Source organism: Psittacula echo, assembly GCF_963264785.1.
Source record: "Psittacula echo genome assembly, chromosome: Z".
Lineage (NCBI taxonomy): Eukaryota > Metazoa > Chordata > Aves > Psittaciformes > Psittacidae > Psittacula > Psittacula echo.
Genome location: NC_137742.1, coordinates 82365456 through 82392756, shown reverse-complemented (window position 1 = coordinate 82392756; position 27301 = coordinate 82365456). Strand labels below are relative to the sequence as shown.

The 27301-nt window shown below is 40.1% G+C and overlaps 2 protein-coding genes across 2 annotated transcripts in view; both read right to left on the bottom strand.

Moving 5' to 3' along the window:
• Positions 1 to 1408: 1408 nt before the first annotated feature.
• Positions 1409 to 25213, bottom strand: MELK (maternal embryonic leucine zipper kinase; the record flags this gene model as incomplete). Its single annotated transcript, XM_080638471.1, has 19 exons — positions 25202 to 25213; positions 24332 to 24430; positions 22796 to 22897; positions 22416 to 22501; positions 21583 to 21699; positions 20897 to 21040; positions 19243 to 19311; positions 17929 to 18021; positions 16724 to 16822; positions 13072 to 13140; positions 12437 to 12535; positions 11425 to 11511; positions 9762 to 9890; positions 7429 to 7575; positions 6498 to 6723; positions 4667 to 4760; positions 4052 to 4220; positions 2694 to 2797; positions 1409 to 1586 (listed from the first exon to the last, which is right to left on the bottom strand). The coding sequence occupies exons 3-19, from the start codon at positions 22857 to 22859 to the stop codon at positions 1409 to 1411; spliced, it is 1974 nt and encodes a 657-aa protein (XP_080494597.1). The 5' UTR covers positions 22860 to 22897; positions 24332 to 24430; positions 25202 to 25213.
• The window catches only part of CAST (calpastatin), a gene marked incomplete at its 5' end in the record, with an annotated part of 61037 nt that continues 58103 nt past the window's right edge, over positions 24368 to 27301 (bottom strand). The window contains one exon of the mRNA XM_080638351.1: positions 24368 to 25310. Within this exon, the coding sequence (XP_080494477.1) occupies positions 25149 to 25310 (162 nt within the window). The 3' untranslated portion in view covers positions 24368 to 25148. The remainder of the gene's footprint in view (positions 25311 to 27301) is intronic.

Here is a 27301-nt window from a genome sequence, read left to right as displayed (position 1 = left end):
ATCCCTCTTTTCTTATTTCACCCTTTTGCATCTAAAAGGTTCTTGAAGTGCTTCAAGGAGCAGCAGCTTTCTCCTTCCATGTGCCCATGCAAACATTTCTATCTCTTCTTGAACTTTGATAAGAACGTCCCTATTCCTTTCCTTGGCTAAACAGCAGCAAAGGCTAAACAGCAGCAAAGGAACAACTTGGCATTGGAAGAAAATGATGGGACACTTCTACCTTGGTTAGTAAGTCCTTTAATAAACAGATCCTGAATGGGGGGTTGTGGATAGTAAGCGGAGCTTTTATTAGCAGCCCTCTCTCTTGTCAGTCCCTGTAAGGCTCCAACAACACCCAACTATTCACCTACCCACCCCTCAATGGATTAGCCTCAAGCTTTAATTTAAGGGGCAATAACATGGCATTCACATACAGCATACGCTACTGTTGCCTTAATGAGAAGCACACATTGCCACCTTGTCTGGATAGTACAGGGTATCTTTGCACAGAAGAAGGCTTCAACATACATCTTCCCACTGCTGCTGCTTGGATTTACACCGGCAAGGGTAAAGGCATGAACACTGCTATGTGACAGACAACACAAGTGCTTGGATTAGGGTTAAGGTCTTTCTAAGTTGACACCCTAAAACCCCAACCAACCCCTGTCTGTACTTACTAGTTCTGCATATTTCAAATTTATTTCTGACACTTAACGCTCCCCACCTGGTACAGTTAAAGGTGTCACTCTGAATTCCTTGTGGATAGTGAGGGTTACAAATGCCTTGTCCATTCACAAGTGGGTTAAAGGTGCTATTGTTCAGAACACGACAATGTGATGATCACTTAGAAGAGCATCAGACAGTACACATGCTTGTTAAGTATCATGAAGGCAGAGTAATGGAATACAATAATGTTTTATATGGGATCACAGTTTAAATCCTAGCACTCTTGACTTCACATTTATTGAAGACAGTCCTATTTTGTACAACACTGAGCATATAGTGTAACTCTGGGAACCACAGCTGTGACTTAGTTAACGATCTCAATAAATCCTACTTAAGCAGAGACAAGAAAAGAATTATGCAAATGACTATTTCTGTAGCACGTGTACTTGGTAGCTAAATACATACCAAAATAAGCTTCTGCATACAAACACCAATACCTTTTAACCCACATACGTGAAAAATACACAAGAAGGGGAACAGCTTACAGAATTTTATTTCAAAGAATTGCAGCTGCAGAACATCTGTTACAAACTTGATTTAAAGAAACATACAGAAGGCATAATGTACAAATAGGGGTGGTTAAAAACCCAAGAAAGGCAGCAGATTTTTCAAATACAGCTGTGAACGTAACAAACCTATCTAAAACATTATGATTCAAGCCTCAGTCCAAAACTGCTGCTTTCCCAGCACACACATCAGGCAGTCATACCTGGCAGCTGGACAAGATGTCTTCCATCAGTCTCTTGTAGACCCAGACATCCCCTTTAAGCCGTTGTCGCCGAATACCCACTACTTCAGGTTTGCTGAGCTGACACACTTCTAACACAAACTCCATAGCTACTTTGCCAACATGCGACCGTGTTTGACATTTGAGGGTGTAACTGTACAAAACAAAGGAAACAAAATAATCATTGAAATATTTAATGTTTGTTTTGTAACACAATTTTGAATTAATAAAAGCACTTTATAGAAAATGTGCTATTGCTATTCAGACTATAGGGAAACAACCCAGAATTCAGTGAACTGAGAGCTTTGAATACTATAGTCCAAGAACACTATTGTTATGCCCAAGTACCAGCGTATGACCAATGTCCTACCCAGCCATAGGACCACCGCTAGCCACAGACCCCCATTCTCAGAGCACAGAGCTGGAAGGATGGTCACACTCCCCATTGTTTTTCCTGGACAAGACCACTCTCCTCTGCAGAAACATTGCTGCAGAGAGGCTGGTTACAGCTCAGGTAGTGTGAAAAGTGGGAAAACTGAATGGGAAGTTTAAATCATGAAAATGGGAGAAGGTGCTTCAGTGCAATTCAGTATCCTTCCAGATGCAGAGCTTTGAAAGGTGTCAGAGGTTGAAGTGTAATCTGATGTTCTACAATGACTATAATTTAAATATTGGAGACCTTTAGAAAATGTGTGTTATTAAGCACATTCTTTTCATGCACTGGGAGATCAGGAACCAGGCATTAAGCTTTGGTCTGAACTAGGAATCAATCCTACTCTCAGTACCTTGGTCTCATTAGTCAATTCTACAAATTAAAATACAAATCCTACAAATTAAAACAAACCACACAAAGGTGCGAGAATTCTGTGCAGCTTTTAAAATATACCTATCTCCTGGATAAAAACTGACGTCTTAACTGCCAAGAATGAAAGTTAAAAAGTGCCCACATTATCTCCCAAAATTGTCTGATTTGGTCATGTGACTGTACTCTACACAGTTTCACAAAAGAGATCAAATTCACATCAGCCTCCAAGAACTTTCTCACTAGTCTCAGTTCATATCTATCAAAGAACTCTATTAGAACCTTGCTTTGCAGTGGGTAGACAAGTTTTATTGCACACATTCATTTAGTGTTCTGTACACTTTTGATAAAATTACTGTACGCAGGGCTGAGAAAGTAAGTTTAAATACTTCGCTTTATCAAGGATTTGTCTAAATATTTCGACAAATACAAGTTGAAGTCGTCATACTTTACACTTACCCCTTCTGAACATATTCCACATGCTTCTTGGAAAGAACAGTGATTATTTCATTCAAGAGCTGGTCTGGATTCAGTAGCTGAGTGGAGGTAACATTGTAGTGTGCCTAAAAGTTCAAAAAAAAAAAAAATCTTGTGAAGTTTTCATAAAGAAAGCTTCAGAACAGCTGACCATAGTGAAAAATGCTCCAACTTCCCAATATTATTATAATGAACCCATTGTGGTAGCAACAGGAGCACTAAACAACAACTGCTGGACAATTAATATCAAAGCACATCCAAACTAGAAAACATCATAAAATCCAAAGCAGCAGTGATAGGCTAGGGTGGCTGTCAGAAGTCTTGTACATAACCAGAGGTGGTTCCTGGAGTGGGCTAATGAAGACAGCCAGATGGCTGTGCTTACAGCACCCTGCAGCACATGCCACAGCCCTGAGATCATCTGCAGTGTCCTCCCTCACTGAAGCTGAGTGCTCCCGATACCAAGAAACAGGCATGGCACTACGCAGCTCCTCTAGGACCGAAGCACCACAATGTTTAGAGAAAAATGGTAACTCACAACAAAACCATATTGCACCTAACACATCATAAAACGCACTGGGCTGGTAAGTGACTTCTTGAACAACTTTCAGGCACGCATATGGAATGAAAGTGCATGCCAACTATAATATGACAAATGCTCTATCCAGCTTCTGAAGCCTCAGAAGCAGCTGAAAGAAACGAATACAGGTTGAAGATGCAAGGTCAGTTTAAAAGAGTGGTTCTTACAGTTCTCATTCAGCCTAAAATGTCTAACTAACAGCCTAACTGCCTGCCATTAACTGCAGTAACACTGCGAAATAAAGTTCTAACTTTCCCTGTCGTACTCCAGTGTCCCTAAGAGTGACACTTGCTCTTGACAAGTGCCTCTTGGAAAAGCTGCCAACTGCAATACAGTAGCTGAATTCCATTTACACAGGTTGCAGAACACAAAATAGTCCTTCTACTGACAGACAGCTCTTACTGTACATCAGGTGTCTTAAGAGCTGCAGCTTGAGAAGCCAGTCAGCTGAAAGTATACATCACATTTTTATGGAACTGTATATACCTCAGTAACAGTCGTGCTTCTTTCATGTTAATCGTGCTTTTCAAGCATGTCATCTACAGATTCAAGTATAAATTCCTCTTTAAATTCTGAAGTATGTTAGTTGCTGTTTGTGATGTGTACAACTTCGTTCAGCACACTAGTATCACACCAATGCATAAGAGCAACTGCACTTTACTGTAGAATGTAGGCAAGTGACATCACAGAAGTTTTCACTTCACTTACAGGCCATTTCTAAAGGTATTTGATGTTTTCAATCACACTTCTAGCAGCGTACCTTAAGTTTCCTTGGGTGATCTCTAGTGGATCGTTTCTTTTTGCTTGGTGTAAGCATTGTGATCACCTTATCTAGGCTTCTTTCAAGACTTCCAAATATTTTGGTTTTTCTCTTCTTTTGGCTGCTACCCACATGAGTTAGGTCCACCTCTAATTCCATAGAATGACACCTGTTACATGAATGAATTAATCAATTGTTCTTTGTCAATATTTTAGACATCAGTTACTTCAGATACATCACTAAATTATTCCAGACTCAACAGAATTAAGAAAACTAAAGCAAGTGCAGTGTATTATGAGAATTTTTGTTTGAAAGGCAGTTGAGATCTAAACCCAGAGATGCATATAGAAACTGCAGCTTTCTGGGGAACTGAAGTAAGAAGAAACTTACACTATGAAGACAGGAATATATTCTGCAGATAATTGAGTACCAAAGTCTTAAAATTTTTCTCTGCCGTCAGTGTTTTCTAGTGAATGTAGAAAAAGGTTTTAGGAAGCGTTATACCAAGACAATGGAAATAACAGCTTACTGTTGTAACAACGCTTCCTAGGCAGTACATGGATTAAGGTAGCCCTTTTCTAAATCAGAAGTGCGCAAAAATAACCAGACATTCACCTTTTCTTGGGAAGCACCTCAGCTGCTGTCAATTCATTTGTGTTTGTCAAGTTTCTGGTTTTCTCAGCTGGGGTGATTGCAGTGAACTGATTCTCTGGAAGAAAGCATCCAAGCCAAAGCAGGTATGTTTTTGCATAAAGGATTTTTTTTTTTCTTCAGAAAGAATTTTTTGTGATTAATACTTTATTTCTAAAACCAGCCTTTCCCTTCTAACTCAGGTCTGTATCTTCAGAATGATAAAATAAGTTTTTAATATCATAATAACACTACTCCTACTTTACAAGTTTTACAAGTAAAACTGCAACTGTTTTACCCAGGGCTCTACAAGTCAAGGCTTAGAGTGAACACTTCGGTTCAATATTAGAAATTCAGAAAGGAAGAGGATTAGCTCTGCCACTGGAACCAGAATAAATACTCAGCAAATTACTGTGTCCAATTGTTGCATTCTTTACCAAGCCATTTTCCTTATATGAAGAGTGTAAGTTCATATAGCCATGTTTAGTAATGCACACTACATAATGGCCTAAAAGGTTCTACTACCTACACGTTGACAGAGATCTGCAGAGCATGGTTTTGAATGTGCAGAAGCCAACACCAAGTGCAACAGTGAGCAAGTGAGTTTTTACAATTAAATCCAACTTCAGCGTTCAAAATTTCAGATCTCTACAGAATTGCACCTGGCCCCAAACAATGCTGATCCAAGTTCCAATGCATACTTGCTATTAGTATTAATACTACCTGTCTTGAATCAAAGATCTTTCAGTGAAACAAAGAATGAGCTTTTAATTGTTTAATCCTCAGAAATATCTCACTAAAACGAGCTGAAATAGTGTTTCTGCATTTCCCACTTCAGAAAGAATACCTACTTTTGCTTTCTAAACTCACCATGAAGTCAAACTTCATAAGTTACCACATACAATCTTAAGGGGGGAAAAAGAAAAAAAAAAAAAAATCAAGCTCATAAATAACTTGGCTTTGAACTTCCTTAAAGCCTTTACAAATGATGTCATTAAACAGCAGTACATCCAAGATCCCTTATAACTTGAATCAGCCTGCAAAGACTGTTTCTTAACAACATTCCTTAGCATCTAGAACAGAAGAGTCCCCTACTGTAAGGAGTCCTTGGCATTTGAAGGACAGTTCACATTTACAGTATCAACACCAAAACTTTTATGTTGAACAGAATGGCACTGTACATACAGGAGCCATAATTTTTCATAAGAATGGGCTAGTCAGGCTGAGGACAAAAGTTTCTGATAACTCAGAAAAGCTGACAATTTAGACAAATTTGTTGTGTATCACATTACTGTAAGATCTACATTGTTGTTAACACTTACATATGTAAGTATTTTCACTGGCACATAGGACTTGTTACTGTGAAAATGCTGATATGATACCATCAGAAATGCAAGTTAGATTTCTCTTAGAAGTACCAATAAAAGCATACTTGACTAAAAGTATACCTTTATTTTCACTCAGTGTAATAACAAAGAAAAAGGGTGTTAAGCAACTTGTGTTCTCAGCCTTCACAGACAAGTGGAACCAGATGGAATTTCAAGAACACGGAACTTGGCTCCATGTCAGAGCATGCCAAAAGTCATGCATGTGTGACTCTAAGCAACGACTTCTGCAATTAACATACAAGTAACATGCCTTGATGTACGGTTAAACCTCTTGCAGCACCTTACCAGAGTTACTAGACCAACCAGGCTGGTGAATACAGGAAAAAAGTTAAGTCTTCCAGAAACAAGCATTGTGTTCATATTTGAATTTACCGTAATTCCTAAGCAACACGTATGTTCTAAGTTTTCATTAGTTAAATGCAATCTACCTTTGAACACAGGTGCCTGAAAGGGTATAGTTTGTAATTGTGTCTCAATCTGACGCTTCGCAAAAGGACTGTTCGGAGCAGGAAGTGCAAATGTGCTCTCAATACTTAAAGGTGACTCTGTATCAACATTCTCTTTGTTTTCATGCTTCTTTGATGCCATTTTCCTTGTCACTGGAGTTGACAGTGTGAATTCTGTACCATCCAGCTCAGCATCATGCCTTGAATGCTACAAGAGATGTAACAAAAAAAACCAAAGACATTCTTTGCTGTATTCCGATCACATTCAGAAAGGTAACAGACTAGGCAATTCTAAAATTGGAGCATGTTAAAAGTACCATACAGTGCTTGCCTACTGAGCAAAATAGATAAAAACTCTTCAATACTTCTGATTAGCTCAGTAACTTGAGATGTTTATTCGTAATTTGCCCATCTGCTCTTCTAAATTCTTTAGCTTGTGCATCTAAGACTATTCCTTATCAACTCATCTAAACACAGCTAAGAATTTTCATTTAGTTTAATTGTATAATTCCAATTGTTTCATTGGATTTTCTTGTCCAACACAGACAGGTTGAACTTTTTCAAAGACTTGTACAACTCTAGCCTAGCTCTGAGATCTTGTCTGCTGTACCTTATTGTTTTCCCATCCATTTTAAAATCTTCATTGCCTCATTTATTCATTCCTTAAATGCTATTCTTATGCAAATCAAATGTCAAAGCTCAAGTTCTCACCAAATGAATCACGACCTACAGCTAGAGGAAGTCACAATTTGTGTTCAGTTATGTACTTAAAACATTACTTCACTCTGTTTGTAACCCTCCTTGACCAGGGTCCACCAAACATTTAAATACATAGCAAGCTTTATGTACATTAAGATTTTTGTGATTAAGATTTTTTTTTTTTTTAAGGAACTAGTATTTATTCTTCAAACACCTGCTTTATTCTGTGAGTAGTTAGAATAAATTCTTCTAACGGAGCCTCTTCAAACAGTGAAGCTGCATCAGAAAATTCCATGGATCCAAACGCATATGGCACTTCACTGCAGTTTGGAGTATCTTCATATATCACAGTGTTTTCAGACTGAAAAGAAAGATTCATTTGAGATTCCACTGCATGATTGTAAGTAAGATTTCATCAGAAAAGTGTCATTAAAATATGAATCTTATAACTAGAAACTTAAAAATGGTAAACAGCTAATGCAAGTTAAGCTAATGGAAGCCAAGTTTTATAATATGACTTTCATATTGCCATTGTGGATTTGTCATTTGTGTCAAAAGCAGATGTGAAATTATTCTCAAAGCATCATTATTACCAAGTCATCTGTCATGACCTGTGTCAAGAGATGTAACTAGCGAAAAAACCCTGCCTTTGATTTCAAGACTTGGATCACAAGCTCTTTTCACTGGAAGCCAAATAATAAGCTGGAAAGTACTCAATAAAAGAATGCAGTAAAGTCTGAAAGGGGGTTGGATAAAGGTAAATACATTACATCCAAAACATACAATTCTAGAATCTGCAACAGTATTTGAACTAGCACCCACAAACCTTCATCTAATTGCTAGACCTGAAAAAAAGTAGTTGTTTATTAAACCACAGGATTCGTTACTTCAGCCAAGATTGCTAACCTTCATGGCCCACATCACACATAGTCAAGATGTGTATCACAGCCAAGAAGCTAACAGCCCAGTACTGTACACCTGAAATCATGTTTCATTACAACATGAATGCCTGAATAGAATTCCTTGCCTACCATATTTCAGATAAAATTCACGTCATGGTGAATTTTCTGGAATATCTTTCTCCATCAAATTGCTTGAAATAAGGCAGTATTATGTACAAGCTTGTGCCACCCAATTCAGAAACTGATGAAGTTATAAGTTAAAGGTTCCCTTTTGCTTGTTTGCCTTCACATTAGACTAGCTCTAGCTAAAGCACTTTGTTAGTTGGGTACTTCAAATTCAGTTGACATTCACTCACAGTACCTACATGCAGGTAAACTAAATATGTCCTCAGTGCTTTAGAAAGACTATGGATTGTTGTCTTCTATAAGACATTATTTTCACAATCGGCTGGGAAGGCATAATGCATATGCTAACCTGGAAATCTGGCATTAGCCATATCAGTTTACCTAGGACACCACTAGAAATGAAGTAACTTCACAGCATCAGCACTGCTAAACCTAGAGAAACCCTACCTTAAAATCATCTGAATGTAGAAAACTAACCCACTGTGATCACAAAAATCACATTACACATTCAGCAACAGTTATGATTTGTGATCTGTTACGCAGTGACGGTAATCCTAAAATTGTCATCTGTGTTTCAAAGCAGTTGTACAAGTGAACTGAAATTATTTACATGCCATTGAATCAGCTACATAAGTATTTATTCTGAATGGTTGTCTCTATGCAGAGAACAGCACATTCAGATAGCTAGCTAACAATTTTACACAGACACCTACAGTTCAAGGGAAAACGGCTAATATGAAGCCTGCCAATTTACTGAATGCTTTGAGTTTGTCAAACACAGATGAGTATCACCAACATCACATATAGCTGCACATTCTATATGATATTGCAAGCAATTTTGCAACTTTAGACAAGTTCTGAAGTGCCCTATTTGCACTTCACTACAAAACCACAGGAACAGAAATTACTATGAGATAAACAGAGTCCTTTCTGGGATTGTGTTCTGAGCGAATGAGGAAGGAAAACGTCCCTCCGCTTTAACCACCACCTTATGTAGTGTCCATGTCATCTCAGCGTAGGTTGCCCATGCCCATGTCCTGACATGCCAGAACACTGGATTTGATGACCTTTGAAGGTCCCTTCCAACCCAAACTATTTTATGATTCTATGACGTTTCAGAAGACTTTCCTTACTAAACCATGCTAAATGCAGCCAGCAAGGTACAAAACTTTTCAGTAAGAAGTTAGGCATCATAGAGGAAAATCTGGAATGATCACACAGGCCAGACAATGGGCAATTTTAGTCCATTTTCATAAGTAATCAAGAGGAGATTCTGTGGGGTACTCATAATGCACCATGTCCTCCCAGGCAGAATTCCAGTAATGTCAATTCACAGAAGCAGCCCAGAGTTATAAACATTTTAAGGAGGAGACTGAACTGTTTAATGATCAAGACTTTGGCTGTCTTCACACATGCTTGCTTACTGATGTTTAGGTCACCAGTCTGTTTTCTCAGGGAGGGTTTTGTTAATGCAGAGCATTTTAATCAGTATTTTGTTCCGCTGAATTAAAAAACTTACCTCGAGGCCTGCCGATTGTGTTCTACTCGCATGCCCCATCAGACATGGAACCCTTAAGGAAATATGCTTGCCACGAGCCTTCTTTGATTGAAGTAAGAGATACGTTGCTGACATTTGGTCATATTTCCACTGGGAGAGGAAAAAAAAAAAAAAAAGGAATAAAGACTATTTCAATTTCCTCTTAGGAAACACTGTAAGTACAAACCAAGATTAGCCTTCAAAACTTTCTATGTGTTGCAAGTTTTTCTACCTGATGTGCATCCCTAATGTTTGATCACCTATGTGTTATTTCAGACTTCAGTTGATTCACATTATGTATTCAAGATCAAGAAGCAGTCTATAGCCATTGTCCTCGCAACTTAGCCTGTAGTACATGCATTGGGGTGAAAACTAATGCTGGGACCACAATCTGTCTACAGAAGTGAATGGCAAAGCTGTTAATACAGTTTGTCCAATACTTCAACCAGGGTCTTCATTTTTTGGAAGCTGTTGCTCCTGCCTCCACTCTTGCCCCACAAGCAGAAGCAACAAAAAGTTGCGTGTTTTTCAGCAACAGTCTATTGGCAACATGGGTACAATGCCAGACTGGTTTGCAGCATAGTACAATTAGTTTCCATTAGTTATAAGAGATTAGAAATCCTCCAATGAAGGACCATGCAAACACCACAAAACTATTTGGAAGGACTTTTCCCTGTGTAGACAGATTGTTCAGATTATTTCCTGGAACTGAAGAAACAGGTAGCGTTAACTCCACAAGTCCTTCTTAAGTATCGCATGATTTAAAAGTTTGTTCTACATTTTAAACTGTTTCTTACAACAGTTAACATGATAAAGTAATAGTTTCTAGAAAGAGAACTGTCACTGCTACCACAAAGGAAAAAAAAAAAAAAAAAAGAAAAAAATCAATTTCAAGGAAGAATTTTCAGATTCAAGTTAAAGCTGGAGTACGCATCATGTTTAAGTCTCTTCTATAGGCTGCAATGTCATTGCTAACATTTGTGCAATTCCTCCAGAAATTCGGTTCAACTTTTGTCATTTGTAGTCAAAAATGACTAAACATATTCATATTTTTAAAAACTGTGAAAACTAACCCCAAAAAATGTATAGTCTGTCTGGGTGATGCTTTCATTTTTATCTTACCTCTTACTTATTGAACCATGTCAAAGCAAACAGTCAACTCAGCAGATGGCATCTGTTGTTTAAATTTCTATCTAGTTGTGCCTGCCCCATCCCAGGCAGTGTTCAAGGCCAGGTTGGACAGGGCTTCGATCAAGCTGCTCTAATGGGAGGTGTCCCTGCCCTTGGCAGGGGGTTGGAACTTGATGAGCTTCAAGGTCCCTTCCAACCAAAATCATTCTATGATACTGTAACACTATTTTGGTTTTAAGAGATTTAGAATGATTTTACCATGATGGGAAATAACAGTAAGGTTCAAGAAACGAGCACAACTGAAGGAGGAAAAGTGGAAAAAAAACCCCCCAAATTTGAAATTTAGCAATGTATTTATAAGTTACATACAGATCCTGGAGTTCTGCAGTGGGTCCTTAAATCTAGTATTAAAAATATCATAGTTGAGAATAAATGAGCATTAGTCTGATAATACAGTAAGCTTATTTACTATAATTGTGTTTATTACTGCAAAATACTGATGTATACTTCTTACCTCTGATATTAATTCCAAAATGCTCTTCCTGCTCTGTTTATGAAATACAGAAAGCTCTGTTACGCAATCTTCATCAAGATATCCCAGCTGCAAGAAAATAACAGATACCGAAGCATGAGACATTCAAGTTATTTCATAATCCATATCTTACTGTGACACTGTCAGGAAACCCAGTGGGTTGAGTCAATAATCAACCATGATTTTAGATGCATTTTAAATAATTAGCATCAGAACGAAATATTGTAGGGAACAGACTGAAAATGTCATACAAATTCAACAACATCATAGTCTGGCCCCTCCTTTGTGAGAAGTTGTGAATTCAAATAAGAAAGCCTGACAGTAGATGAAATTTTTGCTAGAATGGAAGCTACACTTCCATCTCTCTATAAGTATCCAAAGCTATCAGACATGCACATCTTTTCTACAGCCAGTTAGAACTGAGATGCTCACAGAGTAAAGCTAGAGAAACAGTGGCATCCAGTGGCCAAGGTAAAGCACTGGCTGAAAATGTGTAGGAACTTCTCAGTATTACTGACAGCTAGATTGTTTGGGTTTGTTATTTGTTTGGGGTTTTCCCCACATACTGCCTTACTCTCTCATACAGTAAAACAAGCAATAGAGAGACAGGATAAACATGTTATTCAAACCAGCAATTTTCAGTGAGGACTAGATACAAGACAATCCATAACCATATCTAACATGCTTTTCAGAACATTTGCATTTTGCACCTTAAATTATTGACCAAGAAGCCTGGAGAATCAGATGGTCGTTAGTACATGGAAATACTTCATATTTTGCTGAGAAGTCAGTTATTTTGCAAATTAAGCATCAGCTTAAGAGAAAGTAATAACATTTTGACAGCAAGAAGAATCAGAAAAGAACCATGGCCATCTCAAAAATTCATCTTCATCTTCAGAGAAATGTCTTCATACCTCCATGATGTAAGGAAGGTAGTGTAAGCCAGTAAAGATTGCATTAAATACTTCAGTATTCATCTGACAAGTGTACTTACTGGGTATTTACTTTGCCACTGAACAGCATCAGAATAACCTTGCATGAGCCAAGGGTGACTTAATAGATGTTTAACTGTAATCCGCTTCTTTGGGTCCACCTAGTGGGCAATAAAATCAAGCTGATACATGGAGAACAACTTAAGAAACTATGTCGTCTACATGGAATTTTAGGGTGGTTAGAAGCTCAATTTCAGCTTCATAGCTCCACCAAAAGGAAGGACAAATATATGAGCTGTGAAAAGCTGTTATTGTAAGTGTAGGTTACAATATGTTCCGGGAATGTTTAGCATTGGCTAGATTGCTTAGATGTAGCCCAAATGCATACCCCGCATGTCTGGTTTCATTACTTAAAAAAAAAAAAAATATAAAAAAAATGCTATTCAAATGCTATACACAGCAGAGTTAAGAACAACCAAATCCAGGCTGCTTGAAGACTTGGTTCAACACTGCATAGTTGTTTCTGTATCCAACCATACTCAAAATTTTCAGAAGACAATATTAATATTTCCCTCAAAAATTTGTGAGATTAAACATCTTGTTTAAAACTGAGTATTTTTTAAGTATTTCATCAATGTAAATTCTGACCTACGCAGTCATACTTTATAGACTTACTGAACAGAAGCAGTATCTTTACCTGCAGCATTTGGTTAAGTAGTAGCGTACTGCTAGGAGAGAGCCATTTTGGAACACTGTATTTTCCTCTCTGTAGAAAAGAAGAGAGTTTAGAATGAACCTTGAAGAGCAAGCTCAAAAGAAACTGCTAACTTACTTGGATGACAGAGACATCTGTATTTGGTCAAAAAGGAAAAATAGCGCACATGCAAATTAAGCTTTTCAAATTACTTGAATAAATGTAATGGTGGTCTTAAAACCCCACAGCATCAGTACAGAAAGTCCTATGTTTGAATTATTGGCTGCAGTTTTCACCCACTCAGCTTGTGTGACATTTCAATTTCAGTCCACTTTTGCAGCTAATCTACTCCTTATATATCGCATTGTTTCATCAAATCAACTTGATATTGAAGTGTTAGCAGTGCAAGTATGTTGGAGCCTGAATGACTAATACTAGCACTTTGAAATGTGAATATTCATTGAAATCATTACTTTTCAGACACTAAACCCCAAACTATACTCATCATTTAGCTATTCTTTTTTTTTTTTTTTTAAACAGGTTATATCTCATGTTAGAGTTTCGATTACTCAAACTGCAGAGAAGAAAAAGGTTAAAGATCTAGCAGGTAAGTTTCTTTCAATCAGATTATTTAGTGTGCGTGTGGGTAATGCTTGATTAGAAGAAAACTGACAATGGCTTTCAGATTCAAGGTACAACAACAGTAGATAAAAAACAAACCAAATACACCAAGGATAATTTAATTCTCAATGAAAATGCAGAAAAGAAATCAGTAAACAAGCTATTGTTTATAATAATCATAATCATCAATTTGTCATGGCAGTTTTCGTTCTACAAATAAATGCCTCAACAACAAACCAGCTGGTATTATACACAACATACATTTCTAAGCAGAATATGTGTTGCTTTAACATCACAGGTTAAAAAGTTTAAGTTACTTATTTACAGACAGTACTAATGAGCTATTTTAAATAGTTTGTAGGCTGTTTCACAATGCAGTTTTACTCTGAAACCAAGTCAAGTAACACATGCAATCTGCATTTTGTTTTTAATACATTGCTACAAAACATGAGACATGGAAAAACAAAAGTAGCATCTGCTGGACTGATGGCAATGCTAGAAGACAAATGGCTTGCAAAAGGTACCAGATGCGTGAGATCACACCAGAAATAAGGGGGGTTTTTTTAATCTGTCACATGTTTGATTTTTCATTTAAAAAGTAAAAGCATTTATTCAAGTGTTCCCAAATGAAGAGATGTGGAACATTCCAGGGAAAGAAACATTGTAAGTAAAGTATATATAATTAGCTTCAAGCAGCATATTATTACATTGACTTGCAACAACAGTTCTGACTTGACATTGCAATAGATTTTATTATCTATAATGTGTGACATTATACTCCACCATAGTGTTTAGTATGATCAGAGGGCTGGCGCAGCTCTGCTCTGGAAACAGATTGAGAGAGCTGGGCTTGTTCAGTCTGAAAAAGAGAAGGCTCCAGAGAGACCTTAAACCAGCTTCCAGCGCCTGAAGGGCTAACAAGAAAGCTGGACAAGGGCTTTTGAAAAAGGCAGGTAGGGATAGAATAAGCAGAAATGGCTTTAAACTGAAAATGGGGAAGATTTGATTAGTTATTATTCCCTTTGAAGGTGCTGAGGCCCTGGCACAGGGTGCCCAGAGAAGCTGTGGCTGCCCCATCCCCAGCAGTGTTCAAGGCCAGGCTGCACAGGGCATGGAGCAACCTGGTCTAGTGGAATGTGTCCCTGCACATGGCAAAGGGGTGGATCTAGATGGTCTTTAAGGTCCCTTCCAACACAAACCAGTCTGAGATTCTGTGGTCTTCATTTCAAGCAATTTTCAGTTTGCAGTCACATAAAATTAAAACAAATTCAGAGCAGAAATAGCAAGCCTACATCTTAACACACCTGGGCATTATTGGTTTTTGACTGCACCAAGACTAAATTTTAGAACTTGGTCATCTCAGTTCAATTAAAAAATTTTCACTGGCCAACTTCCTGTCAGTCCAAACAACTCAGCACCCAGATCCTGTGCATGTTAGACAACTGTAGCTATGCTGAAACCATCTGTGACGATCTTAAGATCACCATTCCACATCAAAGCTCTCTGTTCACACTTTGACTATTGACAAGTTCACCAGTTACATTGTGCATCTTGGTGTAATGGCAAGCATAAACGATTTTGTCATTCTACAGAAGCATGATTATATACGGACAACTCCTCATTGTATACTAACCTTATGGACATACAACACAATTCACACCACAACAGATAAGGTAGATCAAGTCTGACAATCTAGGTGATTCACCCCAAACAGTGATTTTACTGAGAAGCTGCAAGTGTTGCTAACACTAAGACATTATGGTTTAGTTTCAGGTAGTACTGTGAGAAGGGAGCTGGGATCAATGATCCTCATGGGTTCCTTCCAACAGATATTCTTTGATCATGCAAGTAGGAAATTTGTATCATTTTAGTGGTGACTTACCTAAATATCATTACCTTTACACGATCTCTTTGCATCAGTTAGCCATTGCATTTTTTTTTATTTTTTTTTTTTTAAAAGAAGTTCTTTAGAACGGTTAAAACCGAGCTTCCTACAGATCTCCTGTCAAGGTATCCAAGTCCACTCTCCAATTCCAGACTAACAAGTCATACTGTGTGCTGAACTAGTCCTACATTTTATAGAGCGCTGACTGCTACACACCCCAGAAACACTCCCTGTGTAGACCAACTATCAGCTGCCTCCTACCAGAGTAGTAACTTGGACACTCTTGAGTTTTCTGGGGGGGCTCTTTTTGGGTTTTCTTTTTGGTTTTTTTTTTTTTTTTTTGGTTAGTTGGTTGGTTTTGTTGGGTTTTTTTTCGTTTGGTTGTTTTTTTCGGCCTTCGTTTGTTTGGTTTTTAGACACAGGACACTCCACACAAGAGAAGAAGAAAGAAGTAGAGGAAGCCAAAACCCTTAACCGACACTGCTACTCCTCACCCCACTCACTTTACTGGAAGCTTTATCAACATAAATTTTATGGCAGCTTAAAAGTGCTTGGTAGAGGTGCACATATGATGTGGAATAGCAGCTGCTTAGCTGCATCAAGAGGAGCTTACAGGGAAACAGAACCAACTACTGAACCAACAGAACCAACTACAAATTATATTACTTACTATTTATTCTCTTTTTTTTTCTGCTAATTATGGTGTGTTACATTTCCTCCTCACTTTGGAGGAGGACAGCATAACAGCAGATGCAGAATCTCACTTTTCCAAGACATGAATTGACATTTAAAAATATGATTTTGGGTGAATCAAATGACGTATTCGCTGTTCTATCCAATGCAATACAGGAGAAGCCACATAAAGGCTCATGTAAAAAAATGCCACCCACCAGCAAGAAAATGTTGCTCCTGAAACTCCATTTCCTATCATTTTATAGCACCAAGAATACTGCAAACGCTCATCAGTCAAAGATGGAAACAAACTCACAAAATACTGATAGGAAAAGTAGTGAAGTGTAACATAATTCAGTAGATATGCCTTTTTGCCCTAGACACAGCTCAACAGGTCCTCCAATCAGAAAAGCAAAGGCCTCTCATAATGCTTAGAAATGTCTGGTTTTAGTGTATTCTACCACCATCAGTACGTACCATTATCTTCCTGTAGACAGCCATGACATTGTCATCATCAAAAGGGAGATAGCCACACAGCAGAGCATACAGCAGTACTCCCATACTCCAAATATCTGCCTAAAAACCAAAATTAGTGGAAGTTCATGAACCTGATCTATCTAAAATGACTTAGAGACAGGTAATAATCATTCCTCTTTGGTAAAGTCCACGTACAACTCATGAAAAGTAGACTCCTTAATTCTGGACAGAACTCAAACATTCCAAGTGAAAGCATGCAATCCAAATTCCATTTTCAATTCACTCAAGCTACAGCAATAGTAAAACCAATATCCTCTTCCCAGGTCACCAAATTGCTGCATTACTTTCAATCTTCAAGGATTTTGCTGGCAAAAATGAAATCAAACTCATCACAAGGAATTTCATACAGTAACATTACTGATTACAGCTGTCAGCAATGTCACCATCAACTTTAAGGCCGCACTGTTTCTTTGTATGAGCATGACAAGGACCTTATACTACAATGCTCTTTTAGCCCATAAACAAAAAGGCGGTTTGAAAAGCACTGGACTTCATGGAGAACAAAACAAAAAAAGAAAGCAGGAGCACAAGTACAGCGGTGCAAAGACTTACTCCATCCAACAGCACAGCCATTTAGAAAGTTTCAGGAGGACTGCAATTACAGTATTTTGGATGCATTGACAAAGGCAAGTAGCAGGTCCCAATGTTCCAGACATGGAATCAAAGCTGGATAAACTCCACCTTTTTTCTTCTCTCAGATTTTACTACACTGTGCAGTACAAAGAGAGCAAGGTTTCATGCACAAATTTCCAGCTAAAGACAGACCTGATAAAGCATACAAGACACCCAGACTGCACAAATTTGTGACAGGAGTTGGATAATTAACAAATTGCTACTTGAAAGGATGTGCAGTATAAGGGACGAGTTTAAGTTACTGTTTTGTAGGTCACTAAAATACGGAGCAACAAATGGAGATAGTGAGGGTTAGTCAGAGACAAGCTAGCCAGCTACATGATCTGTGGCAAAGAGCACTATGTGCTGTTCCAAGCTGTGGCCACTGTGGTTAGTAATACAGCTTCTGAGAACTACCGAGGTTTTCCAGTGGTATTTGACATTAAAAACAAGTGAGCATATCTGAACTTCACCATGTTTAAATACATGGTGGGAGAAGTGGGGAACAACTTACCCAGAACTGTGCTACATACCTCTGATCCAATATATGCTTTGCCCTGAATCAGCTCTGGTGCTGCATAAGCTGGGCTTCCACAACATGTGTTTAGATGGTAATCAAGGCCACCCTAGAATAACACAGGAAATCAATCACACAGAAGAACTGACTTTAACAAAGCTTAAGTCTTCTAGCAACAACCTATTAGAGGCCTGAGGCTGTGCATCTACATTCATATTGTATTTTGCTTTGGTATGGTTCACTAGATCAAAACTGTCTAAGAGCATGAATATCTATAAACATTCAGATCCCAAGCTGCTCCTATTACCCTATTACCGTAGCAGTCATTTCTGCAGCTCCTTTTCTCATAAGAATACTTCCCTTTGTCATTGTAAAGAGAAAAGAGATGAAACCTGGGAAAAAGTGACCCATGGTCATGAGGCTAGCTGGTTATTTATAGCAATATTTAATGTAGTAACATCATGAAGAACCACTAAAAATACTTGCTATTTCTTTTCCTGGGCTTTGCCTTTGTCCTGTCACTTGTTACTTGACAGAAGAGACTGACCCCTGCCTCCTGGCTCCATTCACCTTTCAGGTAGTTGTAGAGAGTGATAAGGTCCCTCCAAGCCCTCTCTTCTCCAGACTAAACCCCCCAGTTCCCTCAACTGCTCCTCATAAGACTTGTTCTCCAGACCAGCTTTGCTTCTCTTCTCTGCACCCATTCTAGCACCTCAATGTCTCTTTTGTAGTGAGGGGCCCAGAACTGTTTCCCTTGAATTCTGTGATCAATCGCTGCCCTGCCGCTGCTGGCCACACTATTTCTCATACAGGCCACAATGCCAGTGGCCTCCTTGGCTGCCTGGGCACAAGCTGGCTCATGTTCAGCAGCTATCAATCAGCACCCCTAGGTCCTTTTCCAACAAAATAAGATGACGGTACTGATTTCCTGCAGGATGTTCAAGTAAATCCACATGAGGACAAGCGACTGTATCTGGATCAGTAAGACTTTCTTCCTATTAAATTGTTTCTTAACAGGACCCACCTCACACGTTATGCTGACAAATAGAAAAAGCTCCTAGAAACCAATTTTCAACTCAGAAAACAACTCAGTACAAGCATACGGAAGCAGAGAATTTGTAACTGTAATTGGAATAAACTACTTGATTTGATCCACACCTACACATATATACAAATCTTTTGCAAAAAGCTGGATGACAGCTAGGTAGGCAGCTTGAATTTAGGGTCTTTGGGCAAGTCTCCGCATTGCACTCTGAAATCAAACATGCATTTTTACATGCGTGCAGTAGTTGATTTAGCCCTACTCTGTGAAAGCGAATGATACTCTTACCTTTGGCTTTGCACAAAGTCCAAAGTCTATCAGCTTCAAATTATGCTCCTCATCAATCAGCAGATTTTCCTGGTAAATGAGAAAGTAATAACAAATGCTCCTATAATCCAAGTAACCCAGAAACCACATTTTCTTTCACCTTATTTCTTCTTGTCATTAGCAGCTAGAATTTCATAGAATGTTCAGGCTGGAAAGAACCTTAAGATCATCCAGTTCCAACCACGCTGCCATGGGCAGGGGCACTTCCCACTAAGACCAGGCTGCTCTCCCATGTTTTGGATTTACCTAAAGCTTTCCTCTGGAGATTGTGATTGGTTGCAAACAAATATATCCCATGTTCCAGACGGGCAACACCAGTTTGTATCTGCTGAAAAGGGCCTGGGAACAGGGAGAGCATTGACAGCTAGCAAGCTGAACATCAGGCAGCAGTTTGCTCTGGCAGAAGAGCAGCCATCAATATGAACTGTATTAAGAGGAGCACAGCTAGTAGATTCAGGCAGGTTACTCTAGTCCTCTGCTCTGCATAGCTAGAAACTGCATCTATTTTCTGCCCCAGCACAGGAAAGACATCAGACTGAAGTAAGAATGATGGATGGCCATCAGCCTGATCAGGGGGCTGTAGCACTTGCTCGATGAGAGAAAGCTGAAGGAAAGACATTCGTTCAGGCTGTAGAGGAGAAAGCTCCAGTGCAGACCTCACAGCTGCCTTTTACTACCTACAGGAGGACATGAAGACAGAGCTAGTTTCTTCACAGCAGTGCATGGTGGAATAACGATAAACAAGAGGTATTGCAAGACATTCAGACTGGAAATAAGGAAAAGCCTTTCTCCTCATAAGGACAGCAAAGAGATGAACAGGTTGCCCAGAGAGATGGTGGTGTCTCATGCCAGGAAGACGTGACCGGACAAAGCCCCAAGAAGCTTGGTCTGATGCTGCTTCGAGCACGAGGTTCAAGTAGAATCCTCTAGAAGCCAGTTCCCACCCAAGACACCACAAGATCCTGTGAGTAGGCCTCCTCCTACAAAAAGGTACCTACAAGGCTTTGGAGGCAAAGATTTCACAAGGTGTCAAGGAAAATGCTTGTGCACTAAGAACTGGCTTTTCTCAGAGATGCCAAGGTCTCCAAAAATGCAACTGTGGAAACCCTTGAAGGGGAAATGGACTCAGGCCTTCCACACTCTAAAACAATGCTTCAACTCTGCAACGACAGCAATGCCACAGGACGGGTCCAGTAGCGTGCATCACCCCCTACACCTTGTGTCTACACACCACTCGTTTCAGCTACTGGTGTCCCTTTTGCCTTTGGGCATGAAAACAGAACACTTTGCACAACAGAGTGGCGCCACAAAGACTCTCTCCAGCTATAAACTGGAATAAAGGAGAAAACAAAACAGCCAAAGCAACATTCCAAGTCAGACTTTTTGCTTCACTCCCAGCTGGAACGTGTTGTTCTGCCTCTCTTTGAAGGGAAGCTCCTTCCTCAGACATAACTACATCCAGCCTAGCTGAGGCATGTAGTAGTGAGTAGAAATAATGCTCTTTCAGAAGAAAGCAGGAGAATGGAAAAGGCCTAACTGACTCCAGCTCCTAATGGAGAAATTAATGTTGGTGTTCATTATGACTTATACAAATCTGATGACTGTTCAGGCTTACTGGTTTGAGATCCCGGTGGGCATATCCCTGACTGTGAACATAAGCAATTGCTGAAACAATCTGCCGAAAAAACACACGAGCTTCCTCTTCTGAAAGGTGGTCTTTAGAAATGATGTAGTCAAACAGCTCTCCTCCAGGACAGTACTGCATGAAGACAGGAAAAAGAGAGCACCTTGAGAACACAGTAATGAAACCTAAATGACCCTGAGAGCCCTGGGCAGCACTATAGGACACTCTTCCATTCTCTCTGTTTCATCAGAGCAGCAGCCACCAAATACCCCAGGTCAGTGCTAGGGCAGACCAAACAAGCTGACTCCTGCCTGATGTGTCGCAATGAATACAGCGCGCTAATTTCACAGGCAGTACATATTGCCCAGGAGCCAATAACCACGCAGGAGTTCTGGGGACCCATATGTCCCATTTTAAAAGAACAGAAGCACAAGGTAGTTATTAGTTATATTTAATTATTGATTAATAATAACTAAAGTCATTCCCGTAAACAGTGAAGGGCAGCTTTTACAAGATACAACATAGCAGATATTATCAGCCTCATTTCCAAACTGAAGCACCTTCAACATGCTCATCACTGGTGTAATTTCTTAAGAGTTGTTTCATTTGAGCTGTTATCATCTACCATGACAGCAAAACCCAGGAACCTTTGCTGTGGCAGAAACACTATTTCTTACCTCCAAGACCATGAATATTTTCTTGGATGTCTCTATCACGTGATACAGCTGGCAAATATGCTGGTGACTTAAGTTCTTCATGGCATCAATTTCTGTTTTAACACGAGGCAAGTCATCCTATGAGACCACAACAGCAAATTGTGAACTTGCCAACTACTTTGACAGATTGTAGGTACATCACAGTAAGCACTGTGTGACACAGAGTTCCACAGCATGAACAGGACAGCATACAAGTCAAATTCAGACCAGCACCACCCCTGCTGTTACCCTCGTACAGTTCTGGCACACGGATCAGCATAACCCAGACGAGCAGATGTAAAATACCTAGTACTCTCATCAGCATTCTCTTTCAGTTACTGTAATAATCTTTTAACTTCCTCAGTTTTACAGCCAGAGAACCTTGCCCCCTCCATAGGGCAGCACAAGATTTGTGGTCTTTTGTTACAATTTTTTTAAGGCTGTAGCATCCCACCAGCAGAACAAGCAGGTGTCAATTCAACATGTCACTGTGTTCTTGAGAACTGCAGCCAAACAGCAGATCACAGAACATTTAGGTTGGAAAAGAATTTAAGCTCATCGACTCCAGCCACTAACCCAGCACTGCCAAGGCCACCACTAAACCATGTCCGAAAGTGCCAAACCTCAACATCTTTTTAATACGTCTTTAATACGTCCAGGGATGGCGATTCCACCACTTCCCTGGACAGCCCATTCCAATGCTTGACAATCCTTTTGGGGAAGAAATTTTTTCTAATATCCAATCTAAACCTCCCCTGGTGCAGCTTGAAGCTGTTTCCAAGATGCTATGAACTTTTAAGTATCTTTTGGCTTACCCCTAGTGCAAGTTTGTCCATGATTTTTATTGCAACTTTTTCACCAGTGAGAAGATGGCGTCCAAGTTTTACCTTTGCAAACCCACCTAAAATTCCAAAAAGAGACAAATTCAAAGCTCAGCATGATGACATGCGTTCTTGTCTGCAATCTCACAGCTACACTAGAGTATGTAGCAGGCACAGCGTGCAGTGTGTTCACTTGAGGAAGAAGGGAATCACTACTACACCTTCTGAGTCTACTTTCAGAGTTCTGTCCCCCAAAGCACACCCTTGAAACATGACCCACAGATTCTGCAGTAACAGCTGATCTACACTCAGGTAAATACTGAAGCAGTTAGACAGACCATACACATTTGTTCGCATTAACAGACTGAGCCTACCTGTTCCAATTGTTTCATGTAACTCATAGTACTTGAGAATCTCCTCACGGTCACCGACAGACATTCTGAGAAGTACGGGGATCCTGCACTCCTCCTCAGCACCTGCAAGGAGGAAGCGTGGACAGCGGTCATGATTTTCCACTCAGAGCGTACTCACACACAGAAAACACATTCGCTGCAGCCTACACGCCTAGCAATAACTCCTCTAGGCAACGAAGTCCGAACCGCAGGCTAAAGTCACAAAAGACCGTCATCTTCCAGGGACTCCTCACCAACGCCTAGCAGCGGTAGCAGGAACATTCCTGCTGCTGCCCCGCGCCCGCAGCCAGAGCAGAGCACATCCGGGCTGCCCGGCGAGAGGCGCCGAACGCGTCCCCGGCCTCCCCAGAGCCCTACCGCCAGGGAAAGGCGAGAGCCACCCAGCGATAACCGGCGGCGGCATGACGCGAGCAAAAAGAACAGCACGCACCGCCTGAGCAGCCACCTCCCGGTGCGGCCGTTACCGTTCAAATCTCCTGCCCCACGGCCCACTTCCGGCCACGACTGCCGAGGGGCCAATCATAGCGCAGCGCCTCACCGGAACAAGTGGGGCCGGGAGAGCGGGGCAGGAGCCGGCACGGTGGCAGTACCTATCCTGCCACCTGGCGGCCGGCGGGATATCTTCCACTTCTGCCGCGCCCGGTCCCCACAGAGATTAGTAGCAGAGCCCGCTACCGCTGTGAACCCATGCTGCCTCCTACGGCCGATGGCGACAGGCGCGAGGGCCGTGCCGTCGGGGGTGTCGCCATGCATAAGATGGCTGCCGCCCCTGCAGCTCCAGTGGGACTGCTCCCTTCAGCATATAGAAGCTGGTGGACCATATTATTTCTGTAAATTTGCTTTGCAATCTTCCCAGGTAGACTAGGTCTTTCCCTAATAAAGAGATTTACATTTCTGAGGATAGGGTTCAATTTTCTCCCCAGTAAAAAAAAAATTATGTGGGAATCCAGAAGTTAAATCTGGCCTGTTAACTGCAATACATCTGTGAAACCAAAGGAAAGGGGGAAAAGCTGTAGCTGGATCTTGATCAGATTGCGAGTGCCTTCATGAACCATGACAGACAAGTATTTTGCAAGGGTCTTTCTAAACACATTATATTCAGGTTTAATTTACTTTTGTTTGTGGGTTTTAATTAATTCTAGTGTTTCTTCTGTCTTACAATAGCCATTCAGGTATCAGCAGTAATAAATGGAAAGTAATAAATGAAAAACAAATATTGTAATGCATTCTTAAAAACTTTATTAGTGTGACACAGGTTCTTAGTACAGACTGCAAAGTACAGTCAAAAGTCTAAATATCCCCAATTTAAATCTCTGTCCTGTCTCTGTCTGCAATGCTACATACCAGAGTCAGATTTTGGTATCAAATGCTGGCATGGCCTTCCTCTGCAAGCACACAAAGAAGCAGTACACACGAGGACAGAATAAACCACACGGAGGCACTTAGCCACCTCTGTGGGACAGCCCGGTCTGCAACAGACTTGCAAAAGGCACCTACTTGTGCCTGTTCATTGCAGAGCAGGTGAACATGATGTTCCTTGAAGCACAAACAACTGCCCTACCTTCCCTGCTGGAGCCCGAGGAAGAGAGGCAAGGACTAGAAACAAAGCAAAATAAAATAAAATAAAATTAAAAAAAAAAAAAAAAAAAAAAGAGTGCGCCTGTTGACCTGAACTTCTCTTTAATCTCTGCTAATGGTTGTGTACCTTTTTTATTTCCTTTGCTGTGATTGTAATGGTGGCATTGTTACACTAGGATTTGTATTTGTTCAGGAGACTCATGAAATTACAAAATAACAGCACAGATACCGCTGGAAGTTGAAACTTAAAATCTGTATCTGGTGTGTTTTTCTTGTTTTAACTACAATTAAGGCAGCATCCAAAATACCTCTCTTATTACTACATGTGCTTGATGAAGCAGTTAATCCCCAGTTTTTCAGTCTTTAGCTACCACATCTTACTTACAGTCTACCAGGAACTGGCTTGCAGAAAGAATGCATAGCCGGGCTGAGGATAACTAAAGCTCAGTATATTCCAGAATACTTAACGCATTCACTGCAATGTTAAAAATGCTAGCACATACAAATTCTTCTGAGATTTACAGGCACTATGTGGAGATTATGTGCAAAAGTCTGCAGTTTTTTTTCTTTGGCACTGCTATTATAAAATATAGTATTTCTTGCAAATATAAAGCATCCTTTCCCTCTGAAAACTGAAGAAAATTACAAAAAAGTCTAAGTATATGAGTGTAATAAAATTAATGGCTACAGTGGGGGAAAAAAAAAACAAAACACCAAAACCCAAACCTAATACAACTCAGTTCACTACTGGGAAGAAAGAAAATATGGAAAAAGTCCAGCAAGTTTCACCATACAAAGACCACCCAGCATAACCATATGTTTTTTGCATGAGCTTCTGTTCTTCAGGAATTATTATCCACCAAGAGAAAGAAGGTGTTTTATGTGATGCACCAAGACCCTGGGGGGGAAGAAAGAGGAAAAAAAGTTAAGAGTGCTCATCTTCTTTGAGAAAAACTTCACAAAATCCGGGATGAATTATCATAAATAAGTCTCCAGACAGAAAGGAATACAGGAAGACCTAATATCACAAGACATCTGGTATTGTTTGAAAGTGATACTGTGGTGAGGACAGCTGCCTGCCGCAGACAGCAGTAATGATGCATCTTTGTCTTGCTCATTCGAGGTCGGTTGCCAAATCTCCACATAGGATTTTGCTACAAACAGTCACTCCTCCTCCCAGGGGAGCCAGGACCACCTCTGCAGCCCAAGAAAACCGGCTCCCCTCATGATCTTCAGGGTGCTAGAGCTGGGACACTCCTGGCTGGCATGTGGTGGATGGATCTGGCCCAGGATGTGCTTCAGCCTTTCCCATCCATGCCCCAGGAAACCCCCCAGCCTGAAGCACATGTATCAAGCATTGAGGTGTAGTTAAGCGAATGCCCCCATGACCTAACGGTGATGATGAAAGACTCCAATTACTTTCTCTTACGTTACAGGTGCGATCAAGACAAGTACAAAGAAGTGTGTGGCATCGGGTGGAACATGTGCATAGAAGGAGGCTGTACTTGTGCCAGGAAAGCTGACAGCAGAGCACTGAAACCTGCTCTACCTGCCAGTTTATCTGTGGGGATTTTTACACCTGCCCTGCCTGCTGTTCTGAAATTAGCCATGTGCAGAAGTACTGACAATAGTCACTGTCCTAAAGATAAAAACAAGCAGCTGAGATGTGCTTGTTCTTCAGGAATCTAAAAAGGTCTTAACGGTGGAAGCACGATGTCATGCCTTGGAATCCTCAGCTGCAGAAACCTAAAGGAATGCACCTATGTGTAAGTATGGACATATGGTGTGAAGAAAAAGTAAAGCTTTTTCTGCCCAGAAACACTGAGCACTGAGCTTCAAAGTCATTGCAAGTGTGTGTCTAACAGTGTCTCTAACCATGTCTAGGTTTAGTAAAAGGCTGTGAGCAAAACTTGGCTTCAGTAACACTAGCATGAGTTGTCTTTGTGATAGTTAAAGAGAAGAGAGAGGAACAAATCCTACCCAATAATGTTAACGTTTAGCTTGTTTTCTGCTTCTCAGATTTGCTGCTGGAGGACTGTCCCTTTGCCTGAAGAGCAAGAGAAGCATAACATAGTAAGAAACTGCAAACTACATTTCTGAAATAAAACAGTGACAGATACTTTTCAGAAGGCACAGTTCACACATGAGTATGATCTGCACTTAAAATGCAAAAAGTTTAGTAACTGTATTTGTAACTTCTGTTGTGTCTATATATATTCATTTTTCCACGAACACTTTTATCTTTCAGATATGCCCTCTTCATGTTCTACTTCTGAACATCCTTTAACTCCTTCTGAAAAGGAGTTAAAGACACACCCCATCCCCCCGTTCAACATAAAAAATTGAAAAGCATTTCTGTTGTTACACAAAGGCATGTATGGCAATTTCATAATACAGAAAAATGCCATTACTTGAAATGTGAAACATAAGACTTCCTGAGCAGGTATTACCATCTGATTCAGGCACCTACCTGCATGTATCCTGTGAGAGAATGTGATGGGAAAAATCCATTTTCTGTATTTCTGGATGACAAAGGCCAAGCTGACTCTTTTTTTTTTTTTTTTCTTTTTTAAATATATACAGAATCAACTGCCTTCCTTTTCCCACCAGATTCATTCTGCATACTTCTTTATAAATAAAGGTAGGCTTTATTCTTTTTTTTTTAATAACAAATAATAATAATGTAAGAAACAGACATGTGGTTGAAGGCGTATACCCTAATCACTTTTAGACTGCTATTTAACAGAGAAGAGATCGGGATCCTAAGGCAGCCGCAGGCACGTGAAGTGTGGCTTTAGTATCAGCAAACATAGGAATGAAGAGCTTGTGGTGCATGCACTGAGCCCCCTGTAGAATACCATACTCTCTCTGAAAGAAACATATTTTAGC